Here is a 14,720-nt window from a genome sequence, read left to right as displayed (position 1 = left end):
GTGCCTATGTAATGAAATTTCTTGTATGTGGCATGCAAGTTGGTTCCAACAATATTTTATTTTGTTATCTTTTTCAAAAGCAAAGTTTCTGTGTTTTTCTAATTGATGAAAAACAGAAAGATATTTCTTTTTACACTTTTCTTTCTCATCATGTTGCATATTAAGCAACATAAAACACTTTATTTGAGATAGGAATGCCATCACATGTGCCAAAATGGATCATTGTCACCATCGAATGGAGACGCAACAATTTTCCCTCTAACATGCACTCATTTGCCTGGCTGAACTTGTTCTTTCATTAAACAACTTGTCCTTCAATTCCAATCACTTTCTCCAGATCAAAGGTGTAGCTATAGTTATGGGAACTCACATGGACTCAGGCTGTCTTTGTTTCAGTCCTATTCAGGACCACTCCCCCAACTCCTTTATTGGTGCACTGAAGATTGTATTGGTGTTCACACAGAACTCGAAAATGCCATTATTTTTGCGGTCAATTTCCATCCTTCTCTCACCTTCACGTGGTCTTTCTCTGACTCTTCTGTTCCCTTCCCTTTCCGAATTGTTCTGTCTCTGTCTCAAGAGATTGGTTAGTGACAAACATGTGGATCTCTCTGTTTCTATCCCAGAGAGTAGATAAGTGACAAACATCCATTACAAGCAAATAGATCCCACCCCTACCTCCTGTAAGGACTCCATTCCATTTTCCTAGTACCTCCACCTAATGTACTTGCTCTGATGAGACTTTCTGGAGAAGTGCCTCTGAGATGCCTTTTTCTTTCTTAACTACAGCTTCCCTTCTACCATAGTTAACAGTCTTGACCGCATGTAATCTAGCTTCAGCTCATCTGATCTCACCTTTACTCCTATTGGGCAGAACAAGGATAATACTTCTCTGGTCCTCACTTTCAACCTATCAAACTCTGCATTCAACAGATCATTCTTCACAATTTCTGCCGGCTCCAACAAGATTCCACTCCCATTTCAGAATTCTGAAGGGAATGTTCCCTTCACTATTCCCTGGTCCACTCTCCCATCTCTGCCAACCACTGCCCTTCTCACAGCACTTTCCCATGCAAGTGCAGAAGATGCAACACCTGTCCTTTCACTTCTTCCCTTCCCACTATCTAAGAAACTAACAGCTACACATTTGCCCTTCTTCCAGTATTGCATGCTGCATTTAGCGTTCACAGTGAGGTGTTCTCCGCATTGGAAGAACCACTTTTGGAGCACCTGCATTCAGTCAGCATGGATGACCTTGAGTTTCCAATCGCCTGTCACTTTAATTCTTCATTCCAGTCCCATACTAAACTATTTGCCCGTGACTTATGCAATGTTATAATAAGGACCAACATAAGCAAGCTTGAGGAACGATACCTCATCTTCCATCTGAGCAATTTGCAGCCTAATGGACTCAACATCAAATTCAGCATCTTTAGGCAACTTGTTCTCTCTGTCTGTACCAGAATTGGCCAGCTTCTTCTCAGTTATCCACTGGTAATATTTTTTTATCCGCTAACACTGGCTGACCTGCTAGATGTTTCCTACAACCGCAGACTCATATTTTGCAGCTTGAACATGTTTCTTTGTTTGTGTTCTGTGTCTCTCTCCAACTCCCCTCATAAGTCTAACAAACATATTACTTCATCAACAGCTTATCACCATGACAACCTTAATCTCACCCTATCAGTGACATTCCCTTTGTTCAACATCTAGCTAACTGTTTTTTCTCTTTTTCCAGTTTCGACAATACAGTCTTTGGCCTGCAACGTTAACTTTCAGCCCTTTGTCACTTCCACCTATCACCTCCCAGCTTCTGACATCATTCCCGCCCTCACCTGCCTGTCACCCCCTCACCTGGATCCACCTATCACTTGACAGGTCTTGCACCACCCCTTCCCCCCACCCTTTTATACTGACTATCTCCCCTCTTTCTTTCCAATCCAGATGAAGGGTCTCAACCCAAAATGTTTACTGTCCATTTCCCTCCATGGATGCTGCCTGACCTGCTGAGTTCCTCCAGCACTTTGTGCGTTATTCCACAGATGCTGTCTGACCTGCTGAGTGCTTCCAGTGTTTTCTGTTTCTACATCATATTTGCCACACCAGCTTAAATTGAAGATCAAGCTCTTAAAAATATTGCAATTTTAAAAATTGTGATTGTTAATTAGTGAATTTTCATTTGCTTTTTAAATGAAATTAAAGCAAAGTAATCTGCATAAACTTCTTTAAACCATTTACAGCATGATGTTATAGAGATGTCCTGATGCCCATAAGCCACTGAGGGAGCACTGCACCCTACTTTGCATCACTCTCACACCAATTGCACTTGTCCTCTAAGTCCAGGTCATCCTTCCTCCTTTTATCACATGCTTCCTCCTTGGGTCAGAAACTGCTAGTTTCATTCTCTCCTCAAGCCTGGTTTGCTTTGCATCTGCTTACTCTGGTCTTGAAGTTCCTCCCACAATTAATAGAGGCAATACTCTGAACATGAGAAGATGGAACTGTAACAGAGGAGGGCAATGTGTTCTTCTGAAAGGCAAGCTTCAGGAAGGGAAGGATTTTCTTCTGCAGAGTTTTCCTTTTCCTTATGACTGTTGATTTGGAAAGTGTATTTTGAGATTTTCAACTGTGACTAAATTTACATATAAATGATATTTTACTATTTATTTATTTCTGGTTTTAGGATGAAACTTCAGGAGATTACAGGACTACCTTGCTTAACATCTGTGAAAAAGGAAATTAAACAGTTTTGGTACAGCTGAACAAATCAATGACATACGGATTTTAATATAGAAACTAGATGAGCGTTATTTGTGTTATTGTTTAATTAGAGTAAATAGCAATCTAAATGACTAGTAATAAGCCGCCGTTTTGCAACAATTACTCAGTTTTAAATGTGTGATAAGTAGCAGATTGGTCCCTTCTCCCCTGGAGGGTGTTAAACTCAGAAATGAAAATAATGTTATTTCTGGTTCCTGCTCTGTCAACACTCAACAAATTAAAGGACCTGGATTCTGTCTATCTCTGACTCTGATTGTAGATCAAAGGTTCAAGCTTTAGATTTAGACAGGCAGTATCGTATTTATCAGTTTTTCTCTTTAGATTAATGTTTATTCAATTAGATGTTCAATTAATGAATTTTTGATTTGAATTTCTTCTCCATAATCTTACCATTTTTCTGATCTCTTTGTAAAGATTATCTAGGTAATCAAAATTCTTCCTTCTCATTTTTCATTTAATACATATACCAGTCGAGGTTACACATTGTCATTGAAGAACCCATATCTGTATCCAATATCTTTAGCTGTACAAATGTCCCAGTAATCAATCAGAGATAATGGACCTCCAAAATGATGTATGTAAAAGTCAGTAAGCCTGGAACAAATGGACCTGCCAGTGTGAGAACTCCATCAATCATTATCATTAATAAACTAGAAGTTAAATTGTTATTTACTCAAGTTTTGAACAGATTTACTGCTCTAAATAATCACAAACAATATTTAACTTTCTACCTACATTGCTCATATAAACATTCATCACAAACAGCGATATACTCTGAATTTCTTTTCATATGTATACATTCCAGGAATTGTTTTACTATGAACTGCCTAGAGTGTTTCATATATAGCTTATGACATGTTCACTTGTGTTGTGTATACAATATGAACGGTAGGTTAAATTTGTTTTCCTGCGATTTATTTTTGGAAGCTTAATTGATCTTTGCCACATCCTTTAAAAGCTTTTGCCATTGATTTATTTTAGAGTAGAACAAGAATTGAGAGGTGTGTCTCACTTCATGCAGAATAAATATATCCTTCTTAGTGACTCTCCAGACCATTAAAAAGTCAAGGCAAATTAATTAATTAATTACGTCTAATTATTGACTAGTGGTGTTGACCAGTTTGGTTACAAAGACTGACAGACATTTTTGCATCATTTTGAAAATAAAATCTTAATAATTAGACCATAGCAGCATTTATGAGTTTGCTCATTTTAATTTACCAGTTTGCTTATTAGACTAAATATATATTTCATTATAAATTATTTACTTCTTTGCAGTTATTTTAAAGTGTTGTGCTTGCTTCAGTGATATTTAATGGCATTTTTTGACAATGTTGTGTAATAATTCTGATTTCTCTTAATAAAGGAATATAATATAACAAATACATTTCAAATGAAAGTGTTGTGAATTATTGTCACTAATTACAACCTTTAATTAGAATGGTTCAGCTTCTACAACAGGCAACATTTATCTTTCTAAAAACATTTACAAATCAGGTATATGCCATACTGTTGCAGGTTATTATTACTCATTCCAATATATAAATACAAAACTATTAAAGAGAGTTAAATTGAGGAAAGCCAGAAAACTCTGAAAAACTGAACTCTGAACTTGCAACATACAATTATCAAACAGGAATGTGAAACTAGCAGTCCTGGTAGGTGGAACATTTTCCTCTTTACTGCGGGAGGATTCGGAGGATTTTGTAGACTTGGCATTGGCAGTACCTTTCCAGAACCTTGAGGTGCTTGCTGTAGGTAAGTCATGCCCCCAAAGCATGCAACGGGTGGGGAACACTGCTGCCTGGTCACCAGGAATTAGAAGGGAAGAAAATCTAATCTCTGTGTGACACCTCACCAGGCAGCAGTGGTTGCAAAATTCATCCTGTTGGGATCCAACCTCCTCTCCCACTCGCCAGAAGAAAAGTCTCAAATTTATTTCAAATTAATTATGGATTTTTTGTAGAATGTACTCAACTAAATAAAAATTTCTGAATTAAAACATCACTTGTCAATCTTTCATCATAAATGGAAAAATTTAAAATATGTGTTTCAATACATGATTAAAGGAAGAGGTGAAAGAAGAACAAATGGAGAAGTCTCAGATAAAGTGGAAAGCATGGGGGATGTGGTCATTTAATCTCTCCTGCCTTTCATATCTTCAACTTTTCTTTTGTAAGTATTTCAAAAACAGATACAAAGACAAAAATATTTTTATGTACTACACAATAGTCTTTGATCTGGAGTCCAATCTCTGAATGCAATCAGTAAAACTGTGGAAAAAGAGTGTGCTTTGGGAAATTGTGGTGTAGCCCTCGGTGCACTGAATACATTCTGGCTGGAAGGTTTGGAGTGGGCCTCTGCTGCATTAGTAAATGAGCAATACATGATTGACGTTGTTGTGAAATGCTAAAGCAATATGCCCTTTACAAATGATCTTGGCTTTGGTGGGAGTTGGGGTAGTTATGGTATTGGGGGGCCAATCCATTTTGGGAAACAAGAACTGGAGGACATAGGTTTAGTGTGAGAGGGGAGACATTTAATGGGAACCTGAGGGCCAACCTTTTCACCCAGAGGGTGGTCTGTATATCGAATCAGCTGCCAAAAGATGTGGTTGAGGCAGGTACGGTAACAACATTTAAATGGCACTTGGGCAGGTACATGAATAGGAAAGATTGAGAGGGAGATGGGCCAAACATGGGCAAATGGGACTAGCTTAGATGGGAATCTTGATCGGCACGGACCAGTTGGGCCAAAGGGCCTTTTTCTGTGCTGTATGACTCTATGCAGCAGATTGGTTGTTGAACTGTGTTGGCTTTCATGCTGTCCACCACTGTTCCTCTTGGCCACCATTGAAAGTTCCCCAGTAATCATGACCAATATCCACCTACGGTAACCACAAGTGGGCATTCATGAACCTCCTCAATCAGAAGATCTAGATCCTCCCAATCTTAATTTTTAGGTCACCACCAGTCCCCTCAATTCACAATTTGTCTTCCAACACACCAATTAGGCTTCTCCCATAACTACCCCTCTTATAGAAAGGGCTTCTGGTTGTCAGTTTACCTGCCTGTTGGAAGAAGCTCTACTTAAAGGATGTCATTCATCATATTCTGTAGAGCATTGGTGAAGCCCATCTTGGGAAGAACTGCTGACATTTACCCCATAACTGTGCAGACGTATGTTAATTGGTCATTGGTTTATTATTATCAATATTGAAACAGAGTAAAAATCTTTTGTTTGCATGCCATCCAGACAGATCATTTCATACATAGTACAATGAGGTAGTACAAAAGGGAAAAACAGAATGCAGAATATAATGTAACAGGTTCAAAGAAAGTACAGTGCAGGTAGACAAATAAAGTGCAAGGGCCATGACAAGATTGAATGAGAGATCGAGAGTTCATCTTCAGCGTATAAGAGGTCCGTTCAAGAGTCTGATAACAGCAGGTCTCCTGAACAAATGTGGAAGTCCTGAACATTCATACAGCTGATTGCTGGTGGAATGTGAAATTGAAATTTCACGGCAACGATGCCGGGAAAGCTGCACTCTGAGTAAAGAGGACTGGCTTCAAGGGAGAAGGTAAAGCCTGAGGTAAATTACTTTTTTATTAATTGAGTTAATTTAAATATAATACAATGCATTTAAGTGCTTAGGTATTTTTTATTTAAAAGCTTTCTTATTGAAGATTTTTTGGAAAATCCTTAGCGAGTTCAATTTTGAATAGTTTTTGAATGTTTATGAATGTCAGAGACAGCTTTGACAGCTGGGCAGCTGCAGGTGTGGCTAAACCAGGTGTCACAGCAAAGCTATGGGCAGAGCTTGTTGCTTACAGTTGGAAAGGCCCTGCGCCATCTTGTGCTTCACCGATCTGCTCAATGTACCAGTGGATGTTTGTGGCAGGGAATCTGCTCTGGTGAGAGTGGGTTTAGTGGGCAGTCAACTGATGGTCTGTGAGCCAGTCCACTGAAGATATGGAGCCAACATATATTGTAATGAATGAATAGTCAACTTAGATTTTACCTGGTGATGTCTATCAGTAAGCAATGATTTGCTTCTCGACATTGCTGTGCAACTTGAGAGCTGGTAAATAAAAGAAAAGCAAGATATTACAATATACCACATTTACAGTCATTTTTGTAAAGTAGGAAACATCGACACCAATTTGTGTACTTCAAACTCCAACAAATAGCAATGAGATAATGAGCAAACTTTCATGAGATTGGTTGAAGGATGAACATTGGCCAGGACTCTGGGCTCAATTACCATGTCCTTTGTTATGGGATCTTTACATCCATCTGAGAGAGAGGAGAGATCCCCAAAAGACAGCACCTCAGAAACTGCACTGGTCCCTCAGTCACCCGAGATTTTTTGTGATTTCAACTCTCTGGAGTAGAATTTGAATCAGAAGTAATTGTTTTGCAATGAGGTATGTAACTAAATGTGAGGAATCATGAATGAATTCCTCAGGTTTTTCTCAAACTCGGGCAACTCCACTTTGGTGAAATACTGTTGAAGAAACATGTATTGGCTGTGGAAGGGCCGTATTGTAGACATACACAATTCTACCAAAACCCTCTCCCCGCATTCCTGCATTTCCCCATAATTTTAACATGTGTATGTGATTGTAGAATTTATAATAGAATAATATAAATATTGGAAATGTTATTCTCCTGATGAAATCTAAATTTTCTTGATTCAATAACATTTTATTAAAGATGCATAATGCTAGCAAATCTTCAGTGATGTTGTGTATGAGGATGATTTAAATTTTGAGTGACGATGTAAAATGAACAGTAATAAATGAGTAAACTTATTAAATATCTCTTCTAATTATATTTTCCATTGGTTCTGTCACCAAGAGATTTTTCTTTCTATAATCCAGTCAAGCAAATGGAAACATAAAAATAACTGTAACATATATGAACGATAATTGCCATAATTGGGAAGGCATAAATGATGTGATAATCTACACCAAGGCAGTGTAAATAAAGACACACCCCATAAATTCTTCTCTTGTTTTTATGTTTCCATTGTAAACCCTTTTGGCCATGTTTATAAATGAAATAATGTTACCTAGAAAGAGGTTCATGGACCGCTTGTTTTCTCAGAATACACAATGCAAAATAGGCTTTATCCGAGTGAATCATGTGAGCAAAAATCTCCAGATAAAATTGTGACCTTCATAAAATTAGACCAGGCGCTTCTGTCTGGGATCAACACATCTGACCTTGGCACAGAGTCAGATGTTATAGAACATAGAACATTACAGCACAGTACAGGCCCTTTGGCCCACAATGTTGTGCCGACATTTTATCCTGCTCTAAGATCTAGCTAACCCCTCCCTCCCACATAGCCCTCCGTTTCTCTATCATTCATGTGCCATCATTTATGTAATTATGTAAATGCATATCTCACCACACACCAACCAAAATTGTACTTCTCATGTATGACAGTTACAAAACAAGCAAGGAACGCAACCCATTGACATGATCAATGGGATGCACATTAAAGGGACTCCATTTTGATGTTGGTGTGTTGTACGCAGCATCTGTCAGCTTCAGTATGCAATGCTCAGATACTTGCAAATTCATCCTGTCAATGATCCTGTACTGTACCTGGCAGGAAAATCTCTGACAGCCTTGCGCAGCTCAGTGATACCATTGCCTATGTGTAGGACAGATGGGTGGACTCATACCTGGTCAGTTTAGACCAGGAGAGGACTTTGGCAGAATATCATGTATGTACATGATGAACTTGCTCTCCAAAATGGGCTTTTGGAATTGTACACAATTGCTCTACACAAGTATCAGCAGTAACGTCGAAATTAATGAGCGGGAAATGGAAAACTTCCCCACCGAATCTGGAGTTAGACAAGGTTGCCCATTTTCCTCTGTCTTGTTTATATGTTTTATAGAACTTGTTGTTAAATCCATTAGGAAGAGCACAGGAATAAGAGGGGTGACAATGCCAGGCAGTGGAGTCACTCAGGTCAAAGGTTCTCCGTACGTGGATGACATCATCATCTTCTGCTTGCACCCTCACTTGGTCCACAGATTGATTAGCCTCTGTGACAAGATCGAATGGGTCTTGGGACAGAGTCAATAGCAGCAAGATCGAGGCCATGTTCTTTGGCAACTGGCCCAACTGATCCTCTGTTCCCTTCACTGTCAGGTCCAACTGGTGCTGGGAATCTCACTTGGAGAATGCTTGAGCATGTGGCAAGAATTAGCTGGAGCAGATAGCCAAAGTGAACAAAATTTAGGACTGTGGAACCAGTGGTCCCTCTCAATGACTGACAAGAACCTGGTCATCAAGTGCAAAGTGCTATCGATGTTGCTGCACATGGCGCAGGTGTGGCCCATACCCTGTTCTTGAGCTATGGCAGCCACCTGAACCATCTTGTATTTCATCTGGAGATCCAGAATGGTTGACCTCCATCAGGTGCTGATGTAGAAGTCTCCAGGGAAACAGATTGGTAGGTATCCAACATTGCTCTTGTCCTAATGGCCACCTTTGTGTGGCTGCATCAAGCTGTATGTAGATTGGAGTATGCAAACACCAAGTGTCACTATGTGCTAATGTTCTACCTGTTCCCAGTCTTGCAAAGGATGGGCCTGCTCTCTGTGCCATGTAATGTTACATTCAGTTGGACCTTGCTGCATTACTTGTCCTTTGGAGAAAAATTTCTTCAGAAAATTACCTTTGACTGGTCTATCAGGCAGTGGTCAGCATGAACCTCCTTCAGGCCCTGCGGGAGAAGTATACAATGGATCCTGTGGATCCATGTTCTGAGTAAACCATCAAAGGTATTTGGCAGAATGCCCCATTGCCAGTACTAACCAACGAGCATCAAGACATTGTTTGGCTGACAGTGAGAGGAACCCTCCCCATCAGATCCTTTCTGCATGGTCAGGGTCTCACTTCCACTGCACACTGCCCTGGAGATGGCTGCGGTATGGATGAGACACGGTGGTGTAGCAGATAGCGTAACGCTATTACAGCAACAGTGACCCGGGTTCAATTCCTGCTGCTGTCTGTAAGGAGTTTGTACATTCTCCCCGTGTCTGTGTGGGTTTCCTCTGGGTGCTTCGGTTTCCTCCCACATTCCAAAGGTGTACGGGTTAGGAAGTTGTGAGCATGCTATGTTGGCGCCAGAAGCGTGGCAACACTTGCGGGCTGCGCCCCAGAACACTCTACGCAAAAGATGCATTTCACTGTGTGTTTCAATACACATGTGATTAATAAAGATATCTTGTCTTATCTTATCTTATGAGATAACCATCTACCTCTTTGTGGACTGTGTGTCTGCCAAGATGGCCCATATAGGGACACAGTGGTCCTTGTCAAGGTTTTTCCCAAGCAGATGCATGACATAGAACTCTGTGCTCAGTGAGCTGTTCCCACAGATGCATACTGAGACAAACATCGACTGCTGCTGGAAGATCATCGACTCGATGAAAGGTATACTTTGGTCTTTCCAAAACTCCTTGGTCTGCCAGTGTAAGGAGATGCCTGAAAGTGAATGCTGCCGACTGGCACTGTCTAGGCTGCAGGAGTACGTGCTGAGGGACACACTGAAGCTCAGTGCAGTCACAACAAAGTTTCTGTGGGGAAGGACGACAGTCCAGGGATCAGCTACCACTGGACACTGAGGGCTGGACTCGCTGTAACAGCCTCTCAAATACTTCATAGATGCATTATTTAAGGAGGATGTATAGGTGGATTGAATTGGTTGTACAATGAATAGAGAGAAAGACATAGTCCTGAGGAAGAGTTCTGACCCAAAACATTGACCGCCTGCTTTTCTCCACGGATGCTGCCTGGCCTGATGAGTACCTCCAGCATCATAGTGTTTTTCATCTAGATTCCAGCATCTGCAGTCCTTTGTTTCTCCAGAGAAAGACATAGCCTGATTGCATTTACTAATTATGAATAAATTGGAAAAAAAACACAGCCTTGTATTTTATGTGTAACATCTGTGATCTTTGCCCCACTGATTATCCCCACTTTATGGAGGCTTGGCAACAGTTGTAGAATAGGACTCCATCAGGCCAGGTGATCACGAGAGGGATGATCGCAAATCCCTTCCCCTAGGTTTTCCCTTCTAATTGCTTCCACAGAAATGATGGAAGGACTTGTCCTTATGTGTCTTTAAGCAGCCTAAAATATTTTTGGTAGAATACCATAGACATGGTATCAGGAAAACAAAATAACGGTGAATTATAATGCAGATTTTCAGATTTAAAGGGATATAGTTTTGTAAACCCCTTGCATCTGAAGAGCTAAATGGAGAAACTTCATGTTGGTACAAAAATAGTAAATAAGTTATTTAATTTTAATTAAAAGGTTACTGTTGTCACTTATCATGGTGCTATGTAGCATAGAAATGAAAATAACATGCAAGCTCTTTATGTTTTGTTGATATTTATTATCCCATAATATCTGAAGGAAATAATGTATTAGATTGTAATGACCTACAATGTGCCTGAAATAGGAAACATGACAAGCTTGATGCTTTCTTATACACTGTGGACTTGGAACGGAAGTGTGGATAAATGGCAGGATGCAGCTCTACAGGAAGGATGGCTGAAGGTTTTGTGACAACAAGGAACAAAAGGTTAATCATTTTTGAGGGTTGAATGTGCTAGAAAATGAATAGTTTTCAGAACTGAGTCTGATTAAATTGTGTTTATGCTTGGTTAAAATTCTGTGGAAAGATTCTACTGTTTGACATTTAAGTTTCACCGGAAATTAAAAGCTCTGCAGTTTAAGTTTATTTCTTTCTTAAAAAAAATACTGCTTTGTTTTTACGTAAACTGCATATAAGCAGCAGGAATATACAAGCCAGCTCAGTGGCAAAAGAGTGAAATGATCTCTTCAATGTGTCGGATATAGAATTTGTTTCAGGTATAAATGAGATAAGAATCTGGTCGGAAAAACTTTGCCACAAACCATTGGCAAATACAGTTCAAACAGTTGAGGGCTCTTAGTAACAGAGCAGATTGCAACCACAGCAACTGGTGTCTTATGACTGCCTCACATCACGTCTTGTTCAGGCCTCCACTGAAACTTATCCATTAGTTTCATTAAAAACTTGAATCAATATGTTGGGGAAGTGTGTTCCCTATTTCAAACTGGATCTAGTGGAGGGAAAACTGAAGGGGGGGAGGTGGTAGTTGGGGGTGGGGATGGAGGCAAGTTGTGGGAAAGTAACATGAGATTTTTTAAAGAAGTAACATCTTCCTGTCAGCAGCATTACAGGAAATCAAGTAGTATGATAACTGTGTTACAATTGATACAGTTCAGATTAAACCAAATGAAGCCTGAAATGCAGATTTATATTTTTTTTTACGAAAAGCGGAGTGAAATTTTCAACAGAAGGCTATTAATTGCCTGTTTGTGGTCCTATATGGAAGGAGGCTGGGCCAGCTCAAACCAGTTTCTAGTGGGCATTGAACCAGTTTGGCACAGTTGGCAATCTTCCTCAGGCAGCACAGTAAGGCTTGTGTGGGAAATGGGAAATGCCACATTGTTGCACTAGAATCTTGGAATGTTGCAACAGAGGGACATATTTGGCCCATCATGTCTGTGCCAGTGTGTTTATTCACAAGCCACTTCATCTAATCCTGTTCTCCGGCTTATTTTCCAAACACTTCGACTTACTGTTTCGTAAGCAAGTAGCTAAATAATTTTTAAAATAATTTATGGATTTCTGTTAAAGACTAAAATTTCTGTTGATCAGAAGTTCATGGAGCAAATCCAAATTCTAACTCTTATTTATTATAAGGGATTATTTCTAACTTCCATTGTCATCCTTTTTTTTAAATAATTATCATAAAATTATGCACTCTTGTTTCATCTCACCAATCAATGGGAGCTATCAATTGCCATTCACTTTGTTATAACATTTCTTAAACTGCAGCCAGGCCTCTATCAGTTGATGCTTAATTTTCTAATTCCATTCTGATGAAACACAAGTTTGTCCAGAACTCTCTCCACCTTGATGTTGTCTGACTTGTGAGTACTTCCATCATTTTCTGTGTTTGTTTCTGATATCGAGCATCTTCAGGGTTCTTTGCCTTTTTTTCCTATATATCACTGATATTCAGAGGCACTCAAAATCCTTCACATGTTTGACCGCTGGCATGCCTGGTGGCTAAACTTTACTACTTGCAAAAGTTTCATTTGGCACTTTGAGTGTGGGTCCCATTCTGTGCAATCTCTCAGCCCTCTCCCACCCCGCCTCCCCAAAGCCCTCCCCCACAACACTGCTGTGACAGCATTAGATCATACAAGCCTTAGCATTAAAGAAATAGCCTGAAACATCAGCAAATCAATGACCGGGGATCTGCAACAGATACATGCATTCTTTTTTCCATTTGTTAGTGGTCTGGTGCCAGCAGCGAGTTCTGGCCTACTGTCCGGCCTAATTCTGGGCAGATAGATTGCAAGAGAAGGACTGACAATTGGACACTAAGACCATACACCATCTGACCAAAAACAGTGACATTCCCAGGATTATCCACATAGATAAAAACCTGCTCAAAAATGAATCAATGCTTATTGTGTTGTAACAACTAAATTGCATTAAACATCACAGTTTCTTTCATCACTGCAAGGAAATCCAGCACGCTAATCATGCCATTGTGTTTTTGGCATCCAGTATTGCTATGGTAGGTTTGAATTGCTGAGTATACTGCACTCACTAATTCTTGTTTTCTTTAAAATTCGGCCCTTCTCTTCAGTTGTTTTGGAGCAACTGTCAGTGTTTTGTAGCTGCAATCATCTGAGATTTGTATGATTCAATTTTCTGTTCCTTCCTCCTTTCCCTCTCCAATCCTTCAGAGTTCAATCAGAATCCAGTCACCGACCCCTCCACCACCCTGCTAGCATCAAACTCATAAGGCTGACCTCAGGAAATTCAACAGAGTCACCCATGGGGAAGTGAGGCTGATGCCAAGATCAATGTGTGGACTATTCACTGAAGTGAAAAATCCTGCCTTAATGATTTACCAGAAAAGAGACTAGCTCATCTAGCTTATCTCTGGCTCCTTTTTTAAGATTTGTACCATTATCTCGAGTCCTCTGGTACAATTCTCTCGGATAGAATACCTTGTTTTTGTGTATTACGCTTATAAAGAAGGTAAGGCACAGAAACAAGATATTCTGTCCAAAATTTCTATGTAGGTTTTCATTCTCTACAGGAACCTCCCCAAACCTCTCATCTAATCCTATCAACATAACCTTTCGTTCCTTTCTCCAGCATGTTTATCTAGTTTCCCTTTACATATATTTATTTCACCAATTTTTTAAAAAGAAATTATGTTAAGGCAAATACAATATCTTCCTGAGCTCCCCTCAGAGTCCATGGATGCAGAACACCAAGCCCTGATAACATACTTGCACCTTAAGGTGATTGTGCACTGCAATATCAGCTCTTTATTAAGAATTCTATTTGCTAATTTTTTCTTCTATTTTACCTGAGTACTTCTTGCTTTTACTCATTATTATTTCTTTTTCCTAATCAAATACTTTTTATCCTTAATTTTTTTCTAATCAAATTTTACACTGAACATAATTGCCTTGTGCTTATTGTTTCCCCAAATATTTCCCACTTTTAGGCTGTTTACAAACTCTGCTTCAAAAGGAAATGTCATACTCTTTATTGGAGGAGCAACATTCTGACCTGAACAGATTTAAAACAAAACACTTAATTAGAAGTTCTATCATGCACACCAAAAAATAGGAGCAGAAGTCCACTCCGCCTCTCAAACCTGCCCCGTCATCCAGCATGATCATGGCTGTTCTGTTTCAGGCTTCAACTCTTCTTCTGTGCCAGTTCCACATCATCCTCAATTTCCCAGCCTTTCAAAATTTATCTATCCCCTTTTTAAATATCTGTCTCCACAACAGGGTAAAGAACTCCAGAGATTCG

General features: G+C 39.6%; 1 protein-coding gene across 1 annotated transcript in view; it reads left to right on the top strand.

Annotated features, from left to right (window-relative positions):
- anxa3a (annexin A3a) overlaps positions 1-4,155 on the top strand; it is a 47,175-nt gene extending 43,020 nt beyond the window's left edge. The window contains exon 14 of the mRNA XM_052044328.1: positions 2,684-4,155. Within this exon, the coding sequence (XP_051900288.1) occupies positions 2,684-2,743 (60 nt within the window). The 3' untranslated portion in view covers positions 2,744-4,155. The remainder of the gene's footprint in view (positions 1-2,683) is intronic.
- Positions 4,156-14,720: the final 10,565 nt, after the last annotated feature.

This window comes from Pristis pectinata, chromosome 2, assembly GCF_009764475.1.
Source record: "Pristis pectinata isolate sPriPec2 chromosome 2, sPriPec2.1.pri, whole genome shotgun sequence".
Taxonomy (NCBI): Eukaryota; Metazoa; Chordata; class Chondrichthyes; order Rhinopristiformes; family Pristidae; genus Pristis; species Pristis pectinata.
The sequence above is the reverse complement of the archived record's forward strand: the minus strand, read 5'-3'. Positions and strand labels throughout refer to the sequence as shown.